Below are 22,108 nucleotides of genomic sequence, written 5' to 3'. Positions count from 1 at the left end.
AATTTATTGCATTTCCACGTTAAAAACAAATAGAAAATGTAACTTTAAAATGGCATTGTTTATAATAATGAACACTATAGATTATTTTGGAATAAATTAACAAAAGATGTGCAAGATCCTAATGCAAAAAATTTTAAGCTTCCCTGAAAAATATTAAGGAAGACCTCAATAAATAGATGTCCCATGTTCATGGATAGAAGGGTTCAGCTTCGTAAATATATAGACTCTCCCCTAAATTAGCAGTTAGTCAATGAAATTCCAACCAAAATGCCAACAAGAATTCCTTGGAACTTGACAAGTTGGTCCAAATTTACATGGAAGTGCAAAAAGTCCAAGAATAACCAAGGTTCTCTTGAAGATGAAGAATAAGTGGGGAGGGGGAATGACTTGCCTTATCAGGTAAAACGACTTATTAAAAAGCTATAAAAATAAATACAGTGAACTGTTCGCACAAAAATAGATAAATTGATCGATGGGAAGATAGGAATTCCAGAAATAGACTCACACAAATACGAAACTTTGAAATACAACCAAGATGCCATTGCAGATAAATGGGGAAAGAAGGAATCATTCAATAAAAGGGGCTGGGCAATTAATTGTCTATATGAAAAAATGAAAATATCTTAAAGACACACAAAAATCAATTCTAAATAAATTAAGAACATAAATGCAAAAAGCCAAACTTGATTTTTTGGAGGAAACAAAAGAGAGCATGTTTTGGGTTCTGGGATAAATAAGAATCTCTCTTTTTTTTTTTAATGTTATTTCATAATGAGATAGTTAATAAGACAGTGTGTCGATAGGGTTTTTGTGGAAAACAGTCTGAAACATGAATGGAATCAGACTGTCAAGGGCCTTACTGCCATATTTGCAGCCTTTATTTTTGTTTTAACTTTTTTTGGGGGGTGTGATCCCACTCTGTGTCTTACAGGATCTTAGTTCCCTGACCAGGGATTGAACTCAGGTCCTGGCAGTGAAAGCACTGAGCCCTAACCAATGGACCACTGGGGAATCACCAAGAAGCATCTCTTAAGCAAAGCAAAAGAATCACCATAAAACTGAAAGGTTGATAAGTTCAACATTAAAATCCTTTTCTTTAAAAGAGACCATAAGATATAAAGACAAATCATCTAACTGACAAAGAATTAGTACATAAGATATATGCATAGCTAAGGAAATCCTATGTATCCAGAAGAAAAAGTTAAATGATCATATAGAAAAAGAAACCAAAAAAAAAAAAATAATAAATAGGCATTTTACAGATGAAGCACAGGCAATACACATCTGAAAAAATGATCAACCTACTTGAGAGTCCCTTAGACAGCAAGGAGATCAAACCAGTCAATCCTAAGGAAAATTATCCCTGAATATTCATTGGAAGGACTGATGCTGAAGCTGAAGCTCTGATACTTCGGCCACCTGATGTGAAGAGCCAAGTCACTGGAAAAGACCTTGATGCTGGGAAAGATTGAGGGCAGGAGGAGAAGGGGACGACAGAGGATGAGATGGTTGGATGGCATCACCGGCGCAATGGACATGAATTTGAGCAAACTCAGGGAGACAGTGAAGGACCAGGAAGCCTGGCGTGCTGCAGTCCATCTGAACAATAACAGCTTAGTAATCAGGGAGATATAAATTCAGACCACAATGAGATGCCATTTTACATCCACCAGATTGGCAAAAGTTTTAAAGTTGGAAAAGTTGGAGGTCATGTGGATGAACAAGAATTCTTTACTCTCTACCAGTAATGTATAATTGCTACAAACACTTTGGAAAACAATTTGGCATTATTTTCCAAAGCCAGACAAACCTACAGCCCAGCATTTCCATACCTGGCTGTACACACAGGAGAAATTCTTACACACAAGCACTAGGGGACACCCAACAGCAATAAGGTCCCAAAACTGGGAGAAGGGGAAATCCAAGCACAATTGACAAGAATTATATTGTGATACAAATAGCACAACAGGAGATAACACATCAGTGAAAATGCAGGAACAAAACCACACACTGGAACATGGATGAATATTAGATATATGCATTTTTTAAAGTTCCAGAAAACTCCATATAACAAACCATTTTACAAAAGGAAACAATTCTAACAACATTTATTGTTTAAATATGTTATTCTTGAACTTCCCTGGCGCTCCAGTGGTTAAGAATCCATCTGCCAGTGCAGGAAACATAGGTTCGATCACTGGTCCGAGAAGATTCCACATACTACCGGGCAGCTAAGGCTGTGCCCATGCTCTAGCGCCTGTGAGCCGCAACTGCTGAGCCTAGCACCCCACACCCCAACAAGAGAAGCCACTGCCGTGAGAAGCCTGCACACCGCAATTAGAGAGTAGCCCCTGCTTGCGGCAACTAGAGAAAGCCCTCACACAGCAACGAAGACCCCATGCAGCTAAAAATTAAATAAATATTTTTAAATAAATGTATATTATGCATATATGATCAAAGTATATAAAAACCCAAGCCAAGTAAAATGTAGGGTGGTGGTTACTTCATGAGAGAAGGCAAAGAGATGCAACAGGAAGCACTGTATAGGTAAGATGCACATTCCTCTTGATAGCCTATTTCTTAGGTTGAGTGATATGTATGTGGGGTTCCTTAAATCACACTCCATGGCGAATCGTCCTGTTACATATAATCTTTTGTATATGGTAAATATGTCCCATCTCTCACATTATGATTGGCGCCTCCCATCCACCTAAAGATACCATCCTTTTGACTCTCCAGTTCCCTTTGAAGATTACTGATGTACTCAAGCCCCTTGGCTAATGAGATAAGAGACTCTATGGGGGTTTCTCTGGTGGCTCAGTGGTAAGAATCTGCCTGCCAGCGCAGGAGACATAGGTTCAATCCCTGGTCCAGGAAGATCTCACATGCCGCAGAGCAGCTAAGCCCGTGAGCCACAACTACTGAGCCTGTGCTCTAGAGCCCAGGAGCTGCAACTACTGAGCCTGCTTGCTGCAACGACGGAAGCCTGCAAACCCTAGAGCCCATGCTCTGCAACAGGAGAGTAGCCCCTGCTCACCACAACTAGAGAAAATCCGGGGCAGCAACAAAGACCCAGCACAGCCAAAAATAAAATAAAATCATTTTTAAAAAGAGAGAGAGAATGTACACACACATGCCTTGGCTCACCCATGCCCTGACTCAGCCCTCTAAAATGATCTACTAGCTCAACTGGTCAGAAGTACAGACTAGGAGGAGCCCAGTGATAAATTTCACCTCTCAGCCTCTTGCCACAGGCTCTCTCTGGTCTCCATTCAGACCTGACCCACTTCTCATGACCTCCTTTGGCTCCCCAACCACCCTTCCAAAACTCATCCATAGTAATCAAGGTCCTCATGACAGTCCAACTTCTGAGGACTATGGCAGGCTCTTCAGATCTCACTTGTCCAAGTCATTAACAGAGGTAGGATTTGAGGCCTCAGGTAGTTAAACCTATTCCTTCCACTGCAAAATGGAAACACAGAAGCGACAATATCTTCTTCATAGTATTGTAATAAGAATGAATGAGGTAAGGCACAGAAAATGCTTAATGCCAAAGTCTTTGACTGTGTGGATCACAACAAACTGGAAAATTGTTAAAGAGATGGGAATACCAGACCACCTGACCTGCCTCCTGAGAAATCTGTATGCAGATCAAGAAACAATAGTTAGAACCGGACATGGAACAACAGACTGGCTCCAAATCGGGAAAGGAGTATGTCAAGATTGTATATTGTCACCCTGCTTATTTAACTTATATGCAGAGTATATCATGTGAAATGATGGGCTGGATGAAGCACAAGCTGGAATCAAGATTACCAGGAGAAATATCAGTAACCTCAGATACACAGATGACACCACCCTTATGGCAGAAAGCGAAGAAGAACTAAAAAGTCTCTCAGTGAAAGTGAAAGAAGAGAGTGAAAAAGTTGGCTTAAAACTCAACATTCAAAAAACTAAGATCATGGCATCTGGTCCCAACACTTCATGGCAAATAGATGGGGAAACAATGGGAACAGTGACAGACTTTATTTTTGGGGGTCTCCAAAATCACTGCAGACGGTGACTGCAGCCAGGAAATTAAAAGACACTTGCTCCTTCGAAGAGCAAGTGTCCAACACAGACAGCATATTAAAAAGCAGAGACATTACTTTGCCAACAAAGGTCCATCTAGTCAAAGCTGTGGTTTTTCCAATAGTCATGTATGAATGTGAGAGTTGGACTATAAAGAAAGCTGAGTGCAGAAGGATTGATGCTTTTGAACTGTGGTGTTAGAGAAGACTCTTGAGAGTCCCTTGGACTACAAGGAGATCCAACCAGTCCATCCTAAAGGAAATCAGTCCTGAATATTCATTGGAAGGACTGGTGCTGAAGCTGAAACTCCAATACATTGGCCACCTGATGCGAAGAACTGACTCATTTGAAAAGACCCTGATGGCAGGAAGAAGACTACCATCTTCTGACTGAAGACTGCCAAGACTGAAGGCAGGAAGAAAAGGGGACAACAGAGGATGAGATGGTTGGGTGGCATCACTGACTCGATGGACATGAGTTTGAGTAAACTCTGGGAGTTGGTGATGGACAGGGAGGCCTGAAGTGCTGCCGTCTATGGGGTCGCAAAGAGTCGGATACGACTGAGCGACTGAACTGAACAATAAAAGTACCCTAAGTGTCTACCTCCCCACCTCATAACAGAGTACAGAGAGTTAAACTGAGATTCCACAGGTAAATAGCCTAGCACAGAGTCTCCCATCACTATTCCTTACCTGCGCTCAGTCACGTCTGCGACCCCATGGACGGCAGCCCCTCCAGGCTCCTCTGTCTATGGAATTTTCCAGGCAAGAATACTGGAGCAGGTTGTCATTTCCTCCTCCAGGGGGTCTATCTGACCCAGGAATCGAGTCTGCATCTCTTGTGTCTCCAGCATTGCAGATGGACTCTACCACTGAGCTTCCTCAGACTCCATCTTTCCTCATCTACAAAACCCTCTTTTGAAGGCCTGAAGTTGCAGGGTCTGGTGTATCTGCCGCCCCCTTATGGCCAGAAAGAGGAGTTACATGGTCCTCTCCTAGGAGCCTACAACCTGAACCTTAGGTGAAAACTAGCCACCCCCAGCACTCCTTCCTACTATCTGCCAGCTTGCACCAAAAAAAGCAATTAATTGGCAGAGGAAGTCGTCCCAGATCTCCAAATGTCTCAACAAAATCCCCTCAGTAGGGACATATCTTCACAGGAGGCAAGAGGGATTCTACGCTGGACAGGTCATTTAACCTTCCACAGCCAGTTTCTTCTTTGCAAAATGGGGATAAAACTGATCTCACTGGGGTCTTGTGAGAGTTGAATGAGATCCTGTATTTAAAACCTTAGCCTCAGATAAAACTCTTAATTCAAAAAGATACATGTACCCCTATGTTCATACCAGCACTATTTACAATGGCCAGGACATGGAAACAACCTAAATGACCATCAAAGATAAATGGATAAAAATGGTGGCACTAGAGGTAAAGAACCCACCTGTGAAGGCAGGAGGCACCATAGGAGACGCAGGTTCAATCCCTGGCAGGGGAAGTTCCCTGGAGGAGGGCATGGCAACCCATTCCAGTATTCTTGCCTAGAGAATCTCATGGACAGAGGAGCCTGGCAGGCTACAGTTCATGGGATCAAAAAGAATCGGACATGACTGAGCGACCGAGCACAGCACAGTGTTACATATATACAATGGAATACTCCTCAGCCACAAAAAAGAACGAAATAATGCCATCTGCAGCAACGTGGATGCAACTAGAAATTAGCAGACTAAGTGAAGCAAATCAGAAAGAGAAAGACGAATACCATATGGTATCACTTTTATGTGGAAGCTAAAACATGACGCAAATGAACCCATCTATGAAACAGAATATAGATAACAAATTGGTGGTTGCTGAGGGGAAAGGGGTTAGAGGAGGAATGGAGTGGGAGGTTGGGGTTAGCTGATGTGAACTTTAATATACAGAATGGATGAACAACAAGGTCCTACTATATAGAACACAGACCCATATTCAATATCTTATGATAGACCAAAATGGAAAAGAATATTTTAAAAAGAATGTGTATATATATGTATATATAAATATATACATATGTGTGTGTGTGCTAAGTCGCTTCAGTCATGTCCAACTCTTTGCGACCCCATGGACTGTAGTCTGTAGCCCACCAGGCTCCTCTGTCCATGGGATTCTCTAGGCAAGAATACTGGAGTGGGTTGCCATTTCCTCCTCAGGGCATCTTTCCAACCCAGGGATTGAACCCGTGTCTCTTACCTCTCTTGCACTGGCAGGGGGGTGCGTTCCCACTAGAGCCACCTGGGCAGTTATCTGTAAGTAACTAACTAACACAAGACTGTAAACCAACTTTACTTCAATTTAAAAAGAAAAAAGGGGGAAAAAATACTACATGATACCACTTGTGAAATTCCAAAAATAGTTGAACTTGTAGAAACAGAGATTCAAAAAGTGGTTGCCAGGGGCTAGGGTTGGAGGAAATAGGGAAAAGTTGGTAAAAGAGTACAAACTTTCAGTTATATGATGAATAGGGTCTGAGGATCTAATGTATAATATGTTGACTATCACTGATAATACTGTGTTGTATAACTGCAATTTGCTAAGAGAATAGAGGGGCTTCCCAGGCGGCGCTAGTGGTAAAGAACCCATCTGCCAAAACAAGAGACATAAGAGACACAGGTTCAATCCCTGGGTCGGGAAGATCCCCTGGAGGAGGGCATGGCAACCCACTTCAGTATTCTTGCCGGGAGAATCCCACGGACAGAGGAGCCTGGCGGGCTACGGTCCATAGAATCACAAAGACTTGGACACGACTGAAACAACTTGGTATGTATGCACACAAGAGAGTAGAACTTGTGTTCTCACCAGAAAAAGGAAAAAAGGTACACGTGTAAGGTGGTAAATAAATGTGCTAGTTAACACAGTGGTAGGAGTCCTTTTACAATATATATGTGTATCAGATCTTCACGTTGTACACTTTAAATATGTTGCAATTTTGTCAATTACACCTCACTAAAACTGGAAAAGAAGTGGCCTGCAGCATGAGTTTAGCTGGCTCAAAACGTATCTCACCCATGTCCCACACACCCTTTGTATACAAGTCCATTTAATAAATTTTTTGCACCAAGAGAAAAAAGAAACCCTAGCAGACACTAACACAATATCTGACACATACAAAATAGACTGTATTTAAAAATCACCCTGATAAGCTGCAGTTTGAATTCATAAAGACTTCATTTTATTGTCTTTAATGGAAACAAGTCTTTATTGTCACTTTTAATATCAGAAAAATGAAACTCTTAAAATTCTGTTTATAATAAATTCATATCCGTGCTATGGCTATCTTTTTTTAATATTTAAATATTTATTTATTTGGCCGCCTCAGGTCTTCCCTGGTGGTGTTGTTCAGTCGCCCAGTCATGTCCGACTCTTTGCAACCCCATGGACTGCTGCATGCCAGATCTCTCTGCCCCTCACCATCTCCCAAAGTTTGCCCAAGTTCATGTCCATTGCATCAGCGATGGCTCAGTGGTAAAGAGGCACTGAGTGGCTTCCTGGATGGCTCAGTGGTAAAGAATCTGCCTGCTGCCAATGCAGGAGACGTGTGTTCTATCCCTGGATCAGGAAGATCCCCTGGAGAAGGAAATGGCAATCCACTCCAGTATTCTTGCCTGGGGAATCCCATGGACAGCGAACCTGGCAGGCTACAGGCCATGTGTCCAGAGTTGGACACGACTGAAGCAACTTAGCAGCACGCACCCCTCCAGCCTGTTGTGGCACACGAGCTCCGGAGCTCGCGGGCAGTAGTTGAGGCATGTGGGCTTAGCTGCTTCCTGGCCTGTGGGATCTTAGTTCCCTCACCAGGGATTGAACCCTTGCCCCTGCATTGCAAGGTGGATTCTTAACCACCGGACCAGGGAAGTCCCTTTTTTAAAAGTTACATTTCCTTTTTAAAAAATATTTATTTGGCTGCATCAGGTCTCAGTTGTGGCCTGTGGGATCTAGTTCCCTGACCAAGGACTGAACCCAGGCCCTGCTTTGGGAGTATAGGGTCTTAGCCACTGGACCACCAGGAAGTCCTTGGCCATGTTAAGTCAAAGGCCCTTTATCATTAAATATGTGATTTTAAACTTTACTCAAATTGAATCTATAATCCTTATGACTTCCCTACAAGGCCTTCATTTTAAATACTTATCTGGCTGCACCGGGTTTAGTTGCAGCACACTAGATCCTCAATTTTCGTTGCAGCTTGTGGGATCTTTAGTAGCAACATGTGAACTCTTAGTTGCAGCACGTGGGATCCAGTTCCCTGACCAAGAATCAAAGCCAGGCCTCTGCATCGTGAACACAGTGTCTCAGCCATTGGACTGCCAGGGAGGTCCCAAGCCTTAATTTTAAAGGGGAGGAAATGGAGGCCCAGAAAATGGAGGAGATTTGGCCAGGATCTCAAAGTCAGTGGCTGAACCCAAGCTAGAATTAATGCTCCCAGGAGGAAAAGGGGAGCGTTTGTGTTCCTCCTGCACGCTGGCCATGATTCTGTCACTTTGCCTATGATCCTCCTCCTGGAGTACCCTGCTCACTTCACAGCGAGCACTGCACATTGCCTGCCCCTCCCCTCCGCCTGCCACCCCTCTTCAGCTCTTTCACAACCCCACAACCCTCATGGACCACAAGACAAGGCAGATATGCAACTCTGTGACTTTATTTGGCTCTGTGAAAAGGGAGGGGGGTGTTGGTCTGGTCCAGCTAGATCCTTAGCCCTTGAAGGCAAACATGAGGCCTAAGAGGATGCCCCAAGGACTCCAACAAGGGGTCCCTGCACCAGTAAACAGAGCCTTCTCTATGATGTTGATGACCTCGGTCACTCTGATGCTCCCAATATGGTGAAAATGGGCTAAAACACTGGTATGTTCACGAGCACAGCCCATGAGGAGGAAGGTGGTATTGAGAGACCCTGCAAGGAAGAGAGGGGGCAGTCAGGGACACTTTCAAAACGCAAGTGCCTTGCCCTTCCTTCCAGACACCCCTCACCAACCAGGACACCTGCTCGCCCCCCCAAAGACCCGGCATCAGGCACCTTCCCCCTGTTCCCCTTGGAATTCTGTACCACGAGCCCCAGCATCTCTCCGAGTCCCACCCACCTCCCTCAGGGATGGAAAGGCAGCAGGCCTGGAGCAGGCATCTGAGGAAGAAAGTCTGTGTCCTCTCACCTGCCTGGAATTTCACTGTGGAACTGTAACACTTAGTAGCATCTCTGGGGCAAGACTCAGTGGAGACAAAATTTGGGAGGCAGCTCTTCGAGTGCTCGCCCACACAAGTTGGGCAACTGTGGGAAGAAAATGCTAAAGTCTTGGGAGTCCTGGCCTTGAGCTGCAATATAGCCTCCATGTTGGTGAGGTTATTGCAGAGATAGGTCCGGCAGACCCGGCTATAGGAGGCGATGGACAATCCAGGTGGCGAAACCAGGTAGGAGACTTGCGGGGGATAAGATGAGGCTGGGCTGCAGCCTTTAAAACCCAGGATTCCCCTTCTGGTCCCTGTGGAGCAGAAGATTGGAGAGCTCTGATCAGCGTCGTTGACCACACCCAGTCCGACCTCCCACCCCACCCCACCCCACTCCACCCCACCCTGCCCTTGCTGCTCGCTCTGCCCCACCACCAGCTTTGCGTCTCCCCTACTGTCCACTTGCTGCTCAGATCTCCCAGGTTTTATCTGCCTCTCCTCACCCCTCTCTCCACGGGAGGAGCCCCTCTGCTCCTCTCTCCCGTGTGTCCCAAACTTGTCTTCTCTCCCACCTCCATTCTGCCCTCTTATCCAGCCCACAGCGCAACCAGCTGGGTCCTGCCCCTCTCCTGCTGGTGTCTGGACGTTGTTCCCAAAGATATGACAGGGATAAATATCTGGAACCGAAGTCCAGAGTCCCTGGGTGCTGGGAAGGGAGGTAGGGGTCAGAAGAGCAAGCCAGAACAATGTAGCAAAGTCGCCCCCACCCACCTGCCTCGATGAACACCAGGGTCTCCTCACAGCCCTCATTGAGTTTACACACCATGCTCCTCAATAGAAACCACTGCCATTTATGGAGATCTACAGCTCTGAAGAGTGAAGATTTTGCTTCATAGCACAGAAGAGCTTCAGCCCCTAAAGAGAGAATCTTTATCCGGTCAACTGCTCCTCACATTGCCTTCTCACCCCTTGAGCCGCCAATCAAGAGTTCAGCCTCCACAGATCTTGTCCCCCGAGGGACCCAGAGACGCAGCTTTCCCTCCCCCAGCGACAGGAATCCAGGCCCCCCCATCCTCCCCAGCCAAGAGGGTCCCAAGGCATCCAGCCCCACAGGACATACAAGGCAGAGAGGAAATGGCCCCCAGGAGACAGAGCAGCTGCATGGGGCTGAGATGCTGGGGTCCCATGGTCCTGTGTTTGGGTTGATTCTGGAACCAGTTTCAATCTAGGTCTCAAAACTCTGTTCTTGTTGGCCTTTAGATCACTGTTTCTGAAGCAGAAAGTTGATTATCAGTTCCTGTGACATAGGCTTCCTGAGACCTTCAGGGACACAGGTCTTCATCTCCATGGTCTTTCCTCCAGCCTAACCTGAACCCACCCCGTGAGCTTCTTGAATCCTGAGTCTCGCTCTCCTGCTTAGTTCCTAATGTTGGAAATGGTGCTGAGCAGAGAAAGCTGACTTATTCAAAGGATCACTATTTATACAGGATGTTCTCCATCCAGAGACAATGAGATCAGAACAACAACTGTGTGAATTACTGATGTATTACTAAGTAACCCCTGACTTGAAAAAGAAATGAGAAAGTATTTAGTACTGAATAATAGCAAACATGCTACATGTCTCACACACACACACACACACACACACACACACACACACACGCATGTAAAATCTGATGAAAACTGAATAAGGTCTGTAATTTAATTAAAAGTGTTGTTGTTGTTGTTGTTTAATCACTCAGTCATGTCAGATTCTTTTGCAATTCTATGGACTATAGATGGACAGGGAAGCCTGGTGTGCTGCAGTCCATGGGGTCGAAAGGAGTCGGACACGACCAAGTGACTGAACTGAACTGAACTAAACTGATGGACTATAGCGCCCCAGGCTCCTCTGGGGGAGGAGTCCACAGGATTTCACGGGCAAGAATACCAGAGGTTGCCATTTCCTTCTCCAAGGGATCTTCCTAACCGAGGGATCGAACCCACATTTCCTGCACTGCGGCGGGATTGTTTACCACTGAGCAACCAGAGAAGCCCCAAGAGTACTGTACCAATGTTAATTTCCTGCTCATTTACTACAGTCATACAAAATGTCCCTATGCGGAACCAGAAGAAGGGTTTTAGGGATTCTATACACAATTTTTGCAACTTCTTGTGAGCTAATAATCATTTCAAAATCAAAGTTTTTTTTAATTGGACAATGATTTCTAAATCAGCATTTAGAAGTAAATTTATAATTTAAGTACATTTATCAAGAAACAATAAGAATTATAAAATATGCTTATGAATTAACTCAAGAAGTTATACAAGGAACAACAAAGCAACCTCCCCAAAAAGGAATAAAAATGACCAGAAATCAACGAAATTGATTAAAAAAAACTATTTACAAAAAACTATTACCAAAAACTAGCATTCATTCTTTGACAATATTACTAAGATAATCCTCCAGCAAATCTACTCAAGAAAAAAAAAAAGAGATGCAAATAAGATGCAGAATGAAAAATAGAAACTAAAAGACATTATATGTTCTAAGAATAATAAAACTGTCATTAACAACTCCGTATTTGGGACTTCCCTGGTGGTCCAGGGGTTGAGAATCTGCCTCCCAATGCAGAAGACATAGGTTTGATCTCTGGCTAGGGAACTAAGACCCCACATGCCGCAGAGCTACTGAGCCCATGCGCTCTAGTGCCCAAGCACTACAACTAGAGAGAAGCCACAAAACGAAGAACCCTCATGTCGCAATGAAGACCCAATGCAGCCAAAAATAAATTTCTTGAAATATATATTTAAAAAACAAGCCTACACTTACAAACTTGAAATTTATATACTTTATAAGTGGATAAATTTCTAAAATAATATGAAATGCCAAAATGGTCATAAGAAGAATGTATGCAAAGTCTTAAACCAATAAGAATGGACAAAGATCTTGGGCAAATTGATTAGAAAAAGAGAGAAATTTAAGTAGAGAAATAGGCCAAGTATATGAAGAGGCAATTCTCAGTTCTCAGAAAAGCAAACCAGAAAGGCTAACAAGCACATGAAGAAACACTCATGCTCAACAATAATCACAGAAATGCAGTGTATTCAAATGAGCATCTACCAGACTGACAAGAGATCAGAAAGCTGGAAAAATATGAATGTTGGTAGGACTATGGGGCTGGAGAGGCCCTTGTGCATTGGTGCTCATGGGGTAGTTGTGGCCAGGGATAGGGTCCTCTTCTGGACCCTGAAGAATGGAGGCGCTAAGGGTTCTGATCAGTGTCTCAAGCCCAAAGTATCATTCATTGCAAGGAGAAGTCTGGCAATACTTAGCCAAATTAGGTTTACAAATAGCTATTTCTGGTATATCCTAGGTACACAAAACAGAGATTTCCACCTTCAAGTACAAAAGAACACATAAAAGGATGTGCCAGTATGGTGGGGATAGTGAGCTGAAGGCAACGTGGGCATCTCTCCCTGAGACCAAGTGAACACATAACACACAGGGGATGCATACCATGGAATAGCGTGCACTAGTTAGAAGCAACTGGTTAGCTGTACACATCACGCACATATGGATGGATCATAAAAACACTGTGTTGATTATTTTTAATAATAAACAACTCAATGTCACTTGCATAAGTTAAATACATCATGCACATAAAACACTGCACATCTTGCCAAGAACATACACAGACTAAAAGAGATATGCGTGTGCCATCTGAAATGAGCGCCTGTGGGACAGTTAGGGAAGAAAAGTGGGGAACTGGGGATTACTGGAAATAAATAAAATGCAGTAGGTAGTACAAAGTTCTTAAGATTTTGAACTCAAAGACAGACCAAGGTTGGAATCTTTACCTCTCCATTGACTAGCTGTGTGATCTTGTGCCTCTTATTGAACTCATTTATAAAACATATTAAAAATATATCTCATAGGCTCATTATTAAGATTATTAGCATAAAGTGCCAGGCAAGTGCTAAGCTCTCCAAAATGTTGCCTCTGCCCCCCATCTCTCTCTCTCCACTATCTAAAAGATCAAGGTCAATCTCTTTAGCTGGCATTCAAGCCTCCCACATACAGGCCACCCTTCATCCCTCAGATGGGCCCCAAACAACCTTTCCAATTTTGTCTAGTACTGCTTCCCTGCACAGCAGTCCAGACAGACGTCACTTCTGCCACACTTTTCTGACCAGAATACCTGACCCAGGATGCATAACCCAGAAATCTGCCGCAAACCAAGAAGCCAAGACCAGCAGAAAAGATGGGACGCGGGAAGAGGGGATGAAGGCAAAGGATAGAAGGAGTTGGACCGAGCAGGGGACAGGGCACACACCTGCCTGGAATGCAAAACCGCAGGCCCCAGCAATCTCGGTACAAGCACGGACACAAAAAGAAAAGACTGGAATAAAATCCTCAAGGAAAAAGGGTTGAAGTAGTGGTCAGAGAAGACACTATTCCTACAAGAGAAACCACACTGAGGAGAAGGAGCAAATTAATGGAACAGAAACTTGCAGGGAGACAGAGGATGAGCCGCAGAGAGAGCACAATTGGGAGTGGCAGAGAAATGAGGAATTGGGCACAAAGATCGGTTTCTGGGGTGGGGAGGAGGCTATCTGAGAGGCTCAAAGACAGAAAAGGAGACAGGGCGGGATGCATAGAGAAAAGGGGACAACACGGAGGATGCGGGTGGGGAAACCGTGAGATGGGTCTAATAAAGATGCACAGAGACGGCTACAATTGCAGTGTGGAGGCCAGAGAATGGGGTGAAATCCGGGAGGAAGATGAACACAGAGGGTGGAAAGGGTTAAAAAGAAAAATCACAGAAGTATCTCGGGAACCAAAGACAGGGATGGGAGGGGAAGGGGGACAGACTATGAGGGGATGAAGCACGTGAGAAAGGGTTTCGAAAATCAGCAGGATGAACAGGCAAAGAGAGAGACTCCCGGAGAAGGAAAACGTCAAATTTAGGGAAATCAGCATGGGCATAGCCAATAAGAGACACAAGGAAAGGGTCACAACATTAGAAGGTGGGACCCGGGAGGGAAACAAGGATATCACAGGTAGGGGAACATAAAAGGAGAAGTGTAGATCTTGAGTTCGGGTAGTGGGAGAGAAGCGAAAAAACACACGGGCGTCCACGCAGTGCAAGGCCGCTCAAGCCAAGTCCTGGCCACCAAATGCTCCAGAGGCGGGGTGGTGCAGCGCAGGCCGGATGACGAGACTGCGCAAGCGCCAGTGCGTCCAGGTCAACGTTCGCGGGAGGGCGGGCCAGGCGGCCGTTCTTGGGGGCGGGGCCAGCCTTGTACTGGAACCGGTACTCGACGCCCCATTGGCTACCTCTCCCAAAAGAGGAAGAACAATTTGGGAAGGCAAATCACAAGGGGAAGGGATAAGTGCGAGACTCAACTCGACGCGCTATTGGCTGGATTGATAGTCCAGCACGAGGAGAAGCGGACGGAGGTAAAGGGGCGGGCCGTCAGTGCAAGATCTTGAAGCGCATTGGTCGGTCGCCTTGGCGCAGGAGACGCCCCTTGAAGTTCATTGGTCCTTTTGAGAAGGGGCGGGAAAAGTGGCGCGAGCGCGGCCGTTTTTCATGCCACTGTCTCACCGCCTCCTTTCGCCTCCTCCAGATTGACTCTAACTGTGCTCCAGGCTGAGGTAACTCCGAACTGACGAGACGAACACGACCCTGCCCCTCTGTGTCTCTTCCACTCCCTCTCTTGCCCTGGATTCCCCGCCCCAGGCATCCCCTCGCCTCCCTGCTCGCGCTCCTCGCGCCCCGTTTGCCCTTTCCCCGCCCCGCGGACCCTGGGCGCGCTCCCCGAGCCCCGCCCCCTCCCTGAGACCCTGGAGCGGGGCGGGGCCGCGGACCCAGCGTTTGGGGGGGACAGCTCCAGAATGGGGTGCGCGCCAGGAACAGCTGAGTGGGGCGGTGGGGCGGGAGTGGCTCGAGATTACTTGTTGGTAGTCGGTGAAGGCGCGTGATGGCCCGGGGCAGCGACGTGCCAGGGTTTGCCTTAGTTTAGAAGGAGTGTGGGTGCAACAGAGGAATTTGGGCCGTGGAGAGGGGGGTCTTTGGGCCTAGATCAGGGCCTGGCACGTGGAAGGGGCTCAGTAAACCTTTGCTGAGGAAATGAAAATAATTCTTGAAAATGGGACAAGGGATTCTTGAAAATGATATATTTACTGGGGTGCAAGGGGGTCTGATTAAAAGGGCTGCAGGGGGAAGTTGAATTGCACGGCATACATGAGGGTTAAGGATTGAAAGGGGAGCATGAAAGCATGTGTGGGAATTGGATAACTGCAGGAGGGAAGGATGATAATTGTGGAAGAGGATGCCAGGAAAATCGTGGGAATGGGGTGGTGATGGAAAGGGGAGTGTAAGAACTGTTGTAGGGGGCATGAGAGTGCCTGAGTGTGCCCCAAACTGGTATTTGTGCTTGGGAAGGTAGAGGTGAGCAGAGAATAATGTTTGGATCGAAAGATACGTAAGAAAGGAACGAGGAGAGAGGTTCTTGGAGAGGAGGATGCCCCAGGAAGGGTGAAAAAGGGAGAGAGCCAGGGGAGAATCAAGGGTGACAGCTGAGTCCCGGGATGGGCAAAGTGGGAAAACCCTTTTGGTGTGGCCTCCCAGAGGCAATAAGGATAGTCAGGACAGGACCCACGTACGTGGCCACCCTGACCTTCCACTCCTGCCCCTAGATCCATGGACCCCAATGAAATGCCTGCTGTCCACCACTGCCCTTCAGACTCTGCCACAGGGGGTGAAACCAGAGCCCCTCAGGGCATGGAACTTATCCCCAGGAGAGCTGTCAGTCGGTCTCCAACCTGTGCCCGTTGCCGCAACCACGGTGTCACTGCCCACCTCAAGGGCCACAAGCGCCTGTGCCTGTTTCAGGCTTGCGAGTGTCACAAATGTGTCCTCATCTTGTGAGTATGAGATCCAGAGAAGGGAGAGGATGGGCCTCATATAAAAGGTGGCTGATTTGACTGTTGACTCGCCACTTGCCCTCTTTTAGGGAGCGCCGAAGGGTCATGGCTGCCCAGGTGGCCTTGCGTAGGCAGCAGGAGGCACAGCTAAAGAGGCATCTAGCCGAGGGACTCATGAGAGGGGCAGCTCCTCCCAAAGCTCCCAGCCGTGTCAAGAAGGGAGTCACTCGACCAGGGGTCCACTGTAAGTGTCACTGGCTGTGGCCAGGGCAGGAATTTAGGCAGGAAAAGCCTAAGTAGGGAATAGGGCCCCAGTCCTGCCACTGAATTGATGTATGATTTTGGGCAAGGAGTTTCTGTTCTCTGGGCCTCGCCCTCCCCAACTGTAAAGCGTGATTAAGTGTTGGAAGGATGTAATGAGATCGGGGGGGTAGAAATGGGACAGAGGGAGATAAAAATTCAATATTGGGCTGGAGTGGGAGGCACACAGGAGAAAGAGCTCCCCAAAGCTCTCCCTGGTCCCTCACAGCTGGAAAGGAGAACATAGCACCCCAGCCTCAGACTCCCCATCATGTAGTTCCACTGGCATTGACACCTCCTGGAAAGGTAAGGAAGGCCTGTGCCAGTCCCACTGGCACAAGGTCCCCCTGGGCCCTGAGGGAGTGACTCCTGTCCTAGCCCCTGCCCAGATCCCTTCCTCTGTGCCCTCAGCACCTGGATTCTAGGTCCAGCCCTGACTTGCTGTGTAATCTTGGGCAAATCACTTCTATTCCATGGGCAAAATGATGGGGTGGGATTTTGCAGCCCTTCAAACTCGGAAGTTTTGAGGCCCCAATTCTATCCTAGAACATTCCTTCTCCAGCCTTGAACTTGACTCCAACCTGTGCTCCCTGCCCTTGCAGGAGAACTCTCGGGGCCCTCTGCTGCTCAGTCGTCCCCCAGAAGCCTTGCCTTTGCCCTGGACTCCAGTGCCTCCCGGCCCTTGGGGCCCTGGGCACTGGCTGCCTCCAGGCCTTTCCATGCCAACCCCAGTGGTGTGCCGCTTGCTGTGCCAAGAACCTGCTGTCCCTCTGCATCCTTTCCCTGGTAAGATGAATTCAACGTTAATTCAACAGATATTTGAATGACTGTGTACCACTGTGTCAGAAAGAGAAGAGCAAAAGGATACAGGGTAGGAAAAGGCAAGACAGAGCCATGACCTCTGAACACTATATACTCTGCATTCTCTTTTCCTCATTAGGTTTTGACCCTGGCACTGCCCTCCGGCTGCCCACTCATGGGCCTCTCCCAGCCTGCACAGGATCTCGCCCAATACTGACAGCTCCTCTTTCTGGAGAATCCCAAGGGCATTCTACCCTGCCCCGCACGTGAGTAGGGAGGAAAAAAACGTGTTTATGATGTGCCTAACCCTGTGCTGGACACCATAGTAGATGATGAAGAAAAAGTCTTCAGACTACTGTGTGAGGCAGAGCTCTCCTAACTGGCTAGCTATGAATCTTTGTACAAGTATCTTTACTTCTCTGAGCCTGTTTTCTATTAGTAAATCAGAGACAGTACTACCTCTTGGTAATAATAAGAATTAGCAATAATATATGGAATACACTTAGCACAAGCCCTGACCTTAAACAAATAGTAGCTATTAAATCTGCTTAAACAGATAGGGTTGAACTGCCTGCTGACCTGAGGGGTGGGGGGACATGATGGTAAGAATTTCAGAGGCCTAGGAGAAAGGCCAGAGGTCATTAGACCTCTGTCTAAAGGTTGGCCAAGCTGCTCCTCAAGTTCCATGGGGTTTAAGGAACTAGGAGGAAAGAAAATCAGACACTGGTAGGGCAGGAACAATCATTCAAATCCCTCTAGGTGTTTTGCCCATCTTTTTTTAAACTGACACCAATTATTTCCCATAATCCTTACAGTAGCTCTGGGAGTAAGAAACTGAAAGATGTTTCCATTTCACAGAAAACAAAGCAGGGCAAACAGAGGGAGGGACTTGCCCAAAGCCACAAAACCTAATGACCACAGGCACTCACAATCCCAGTTCAGAACACAGCAAAATCCTGCTCCTCTTTTCATGTATACATGTCTGTCCATGAGTTTAATCCCCCTGGCATCTTTTCTCCTTATTTCCAGATGCTCAACTCTGATACTCCAGCCCTGTGGCACCCCAGACCCTCTTCTGCTACAGCCACAGGTCCTGAAAAAGAAGTGGAATCCAGGACCCTGGGAGGAAGTTCAGCTTGGGGAAGGGAAGAGTAGGGAATAATGAAGTAACTGGGGACAGGGAGCCTCTGGAGGGTGGGCAGAAGTAGGGATTCCCAGTCTGCATCTCTCCTTTGCAGGCCCCCGGACCCTCTCGCCTGACCTGGACCTCTGCCTCCTCAGAGCGGCAGCTGCAGCGGGAGGCAGCTGAGGCTCTTGTGGGACTGAAAGATTCATCTCAGGCTCCCCGCCTGACTCCTGGCCCCGCCAACCCTGCCTGGATCTCCCTGCTCCATCCTTGTGGCCCACCAGGTAACCTGTTCTCTAAAAGGAAAGGATGGAAAGGCATGACTGAGAAATGGAGGTACTGGAACAAGCAGGGACTAACCAAGGAGATCAGGAGATCAGCAAGTTGAAGATCCCAGGCCCCACGCTTTTCAACCTAGCCCCTTAGATTACAGTTGAGAGTTATTCAGTGAATTTATTTTTTTGTGTGCTCAAAAGCAAATGTCCAGTGCCCTGATGTCAAGGAAAGTGAGGCCCTGAGAGAGGCCTGAGAGCATATAGCAAGTCAGTGGCAAAGCCTGGTCTCCTCACTCCAGCCCAGGGCTTCTCTTGACCCACGGTGCCTGCTGAAGTCTGGAGAGGGACTGAGGAGGTATCAAGAGCCTGGCCTGGACCCTTGATAACTGCTTTTAAGGAGTTTCCTATTTGGCAACCTGCCTTTAAAGGCATCCTATTTGGAAAACCTGGATGCTTTCACAAAGTTTAGTGATAAACTTGGAGAGATCTAGAAGAATCTTGAGGCGTGAGAACCACCTGTGGGGACAGAAAGGGAAGGCTGAGATTTCTCCTGTCCAAAATGATGGGTTGGGCATGCAGCGCAGGTGAGGAAACTGGCCTGAAGGAACTGCTGAGACAGAAGCAGGTGAGTCTGGAAGGGCTTCTGATCATGGAAGTAAACAAGCAACCATACATGAAGGGGAACAAGGGAATATTTCTGAGCTAGGCAGGGATGTATTCAGAGACTCTGAGCTTTAGAAAGATAAGTATGGTGGCTGTGATGGAGGGGTTGGATGAGGCAAGACTAGAAGTAGTAAAATCGGTGAGGAGGAAGTGTTTGCTATAATCCAGGTGAACAAAGATGGGCCTGGAATAGATGGGGTAAAAAGGGAGGGTTTGCTGGGAGGGGAAATGGATGTGACCTGGTCTTGCCCTCTTCCTTCCTTCCTGTAGCTCCCGCTGGAGGAAGAGGATTCCAGCCTGTTGGGCCCTCTCTCCGGCCCAGCCCAGCACCTTCCGTGGCTCTGCATATTGGGCGACTGGGGTCCATTTCCCTCCTAAGCTAGAAGCCCAGAGGTGGAGGTCCCGGGAGGTAGGGGGCAGCAGCCTGTAGGCATTGCATATTTGGTATTTTACTCACAGATTTCTGCATGGAATTTAATGTAGCACACGCTTCAGGCTTTTTTTAAAGCTCTCAGGTGCTTTGTTAGCTTTTGGTTTCTTTTGTAGCATGGCCATTTCCTTAGCCAAAGGTGGATATTCTCTTACCTTCCTTGGGTCCTGGGACCTTTTCAAATCCCCAACAAAGAAAAAGTTGTGCAGTTTAAGCTAACCAGTATCTAAATAGATTTCTGCATGAGTTCATGTTCCAGGGTATTCATTTGACATGTGATCCTGTATATACCTGTGCACTCATGTCTGCCTCCATGCATGTGAAAACAAGAGTATTTTTGTTTTGTATCTTGGTTTGTGTGGGTAAGCAAGAAATAAACCAGTGTTGTATTAAGCCACTGAGATGTGGGAGTTGTTTTTTTACCACAGCTTAACCTAGTCTATCCTGAGTGACAGAAAGGACTTGTTCACTTCACTCCTCAAAATGAAAGTCAGTTACTCAGTAACTACCACAAGTAACTACAAACTTGGATTTCTTTGTATGGCCAGGTAAGAAAGAGTGGTAGGGAAACACAGTAGGTGATTCACTGGTTGAATAATTGACTGCTCTGTGCCAAGCATAGACAGTTTCCAGCTGTTCAGAGGGGCACAGGTTGCAATACCTACAGGGCCAAACAGATCATATAAATGAGTAAAGAAGGCCAGAGAAGCCCTGGCGAACAGAATGCACGCCTCACCTAGGGGGCAGCTTCCTTTTGGCCCTAGTGAATTGTTGCCAGGCAGGAATGTGGGCTCAGTACTGCCATATCTGCTGATTTTTCAAGAGAAGCTGGAAAACTAGATTTCTGTTTTACATTTTTTAATTTTCAAATGCTGACTCAGTTTTTCTTTAAATTCTGTGCTTTGCTTAAATCCTGTGTAGGTCAAATAAAACATATCTTCAGGCCAGCTTTGGTCAGTGGAATGCCAATTTAATGCTCATCTGTTGTTGTTTAGTCGCTATGTCATGTCTGACTCTTTGTGACTCCATGGACTCTAGCCTGCCAGGCTCCTCTGTCCATGGGATTTTCCCCGACAAGAATACTGGAGTGGGTTGCCATTTCTTTCTCCAGGGGATCTTCCCAACCACAGGATCAAACCCATGTCTTCTGCATTGCAGGCGGATTCTTTACCGCTGAGCCACCAAGGAAGCCCCAATGCTGATCTAACATAATATTTTATAATGGGGAGACTGAGAGCAATCAGAACAGGAATAATCAAGTTAGTCTTTATAAAAGGTTTTTCCTGAACTTGGGAAGGACCTATAAAAGGATTGCGACAATTATCATTTATTGAGTACTCACTGTATGCAGTTCCCACATATCCTCACAGCAACTCTGTAAGCTATACATGATTACTCTGATTTTACAAATAAAGGAACAAGCTTAAAGAGATTAAGTGACTTGTCCGAGTATTTTAGGAAAAATTTGTAGGCAAATACTGAAGAAAGATTCCTTTTCCTTGCCAGGCCCAAATCAATTGTGCTTAGTCGCTCAGTCATGTCCAACTCTTTGTGACCTTATGTAAGCCGCTAGGCTCCTCTGTCCACGGGGATTCTCCAGGTAGGAATACTAGAGTTGGTTGCCATGCCCTCCTCCATGGGAACTTCCCAACCCAGGAAGCAAACCTGGGTCTCCTGCATTGCAGGCAGATAAATCAATTAATAGATAATACATAGAGTGAAAAATTCAGGACTCCAGGCGACAGACATCCCAAGGGTTTTTCAAAAAGTCTTTGCTTTTGTATTCAAGATAGCAGTAAGTAATAATATCTTACTCACGTTTGTTTCTTAGTCCTCTGCTGTCAAGTTTTTCTTCTTGAACTGTTCCAAGTATGTGGAGACTTGTTGAGCTATTCCAAAGATATGAAGATTTGGAGACCCCCATCCCCATTCCCACTCTTAGAAGGGCCAAACAGAAAGTTCATGCCTGGGAGGATGATTCTGCCTGGGCACTGATTCTGTTTCCTAATGTTACCTACACACCTTTTTATTCAAGATAATTGATGGTGATGGCATCCAATTACAACTTGCTATTTTCCAGTTTGGGGTCTTGAGAAGATGAGCTGCTTCTAATTCTAACAGATTACAGAGCAACTAACCTCCAACACTTCTCAGGACTAGGACTCAGTGCAGGATAACCGAAGGACCTAAGTTGGTTCACACCTTCCTTCCCTGACCTTAACTTAGATGTACGATTGCCCCTTAATAGACCTGCATAAACCTTGTGCCATGCTCTCTCGGTGACAGATAGCCAAGCTCCATAATCAAGGGGGAGGGAAGCACTGCAAAATGCAACATGGC

General features: G+C 46.4%; 2 protein-coding genes across 4 annotated transcripts; one reads left to right on the top strand and one right to left on the bottom strand.

The window, feature by feature from the left end:
* Positions 1–8,721: 8,721 nt before the first annotated feature.
* On the bottom strand, positions 8,722–14,499 carry LYPD4 (LY6/PLAUR domain containing 4). Of its 3 annotated transcripts, none has more exons than XM_043897854.1 (6): positions 14,373–14,499; positions 13,577–13,717; positions 10,381–10,530; positions 10,032–10,175; positions 9,248–9,574; positions 8,722–8,991 (listed from the first exon to the last, which is right to left on the bottom strand). In XM_043897854.1, the coding sequence occupies exons 3-6, from the start codon at positions 10,445–10,447 to the stop codon at positions 8,792–8,794; spliced, it is 738 nt and encodes a 245-aa protein (XP_043753789.1). In that variant the 5' UTR covers positions 10,448–10,530; positions 13,577–13,717; positions 14,373–14,499; the 3' UTR covers positions 8,722–8,791. The 3 variants fall into 3 exon arrangements, with proteins under 3 accessions (XP_043753789.1, XP_043753799.1, XP_043753807.1); XM_043897864.1 differs by having other exon boundaries at positions 13,577–13,700; positions 14,373–14,466; XM_043897872.1 differs by lacking the exon at positions 10,381–10,530 and having other exon boundaries at positions 13,577–13,700; positions 14,373–14,413.
* A 183-nt stretch (positions 14,500–14,682) lies between these two features.
* On the top strand, positions 14,683–20,165 carry DMRTC2 (DMRT like family C2). Its single transcript, XM_043897851.1, has 9 exons — positions 14,683–14,901; positions 15,946–16,173; positions 16,263–16,417; positions 16,703–16,779; positions 17,076–17,259; positions 17,414–17,540; positions 18,304–18,364; positions 18,513–18,684; positions 19,609–20,165. Exons 2-9 carry the CDS (start codon positions 15,950–15,952, stop codon positions 19,719–19,721), a joined length of 1,113 nt encoding a protein of 370 aa, XP_043753786.1. The 5' UTR covers positions 14,683–14,901; positions 15,946–15,949; the 3' UTR covers positions 19,722–20,165.
* The last annotated feature ends 1,943 nt before the right edge of the window (positions 20,166–22,108 follow it).

The sequence above is a fragment of the Cervus elaphus genome, chromosome 4, assembly GCF_910594005.1.
Source record: "Cervus elaphus chromosome 4, mCerEla1.1, whole genome shotgun sequence".
In the NCBI taxonomy this organism is placed as follows: Eukaryota; Metazoa; Chordata; class Mammalia; order Artiodactyla; family Cervidae; genus Cervus; species Cervus elaphus.
Note: the sequence above shows the minus strand (reverse complement) of the source record. Positions and strands in the feature narration are given on the sequence as shown.

Coding starts and splice junctions, on each gene's coding strand:
- LYPD4 (XM_043897854.1), bottom strand. CDS start 10,447: ATGGGACCCCAGCATCTCAGCCCCATGCAGCTGCTCTGTCTCCTGGGG. Junction 10,176..10,380: donor GGCCATTTCCTCTCTGCCTT/GTATGTCCTGTG, acceptor TTCTCTCTTTAG/GGGCTGAAGCTCTTCTGTGC. Junction 8,992..9,247: donor CACAGTGAAATTCCAGGCAG/GTGAGAGGACAC, acceptor TCTTCCTTGCAG/GGTCTCTCAATACCACCTTC.
- DMRTC2 (XM_043897851.1), top strand. CDS start 15,950: ATGGACCCCAATGAAATGCCTGCTGTCCACCACTGCCCTTCAGACTCT. Junction 16,174..16,262: donor CACAAATGTGTCCTCATCTT/GTGAGTATGAGA, acceptor GCCCTCTTTTAG/GGAGCGCCGAAGGGTCATGG. Junction 17,260..17,413: donor CCCTCTGCATCCTTTCCCTG/GTAAGATGAATT, acceptor TTTCCTCATTAG/GTTTTGACCCTGGCACTGCC.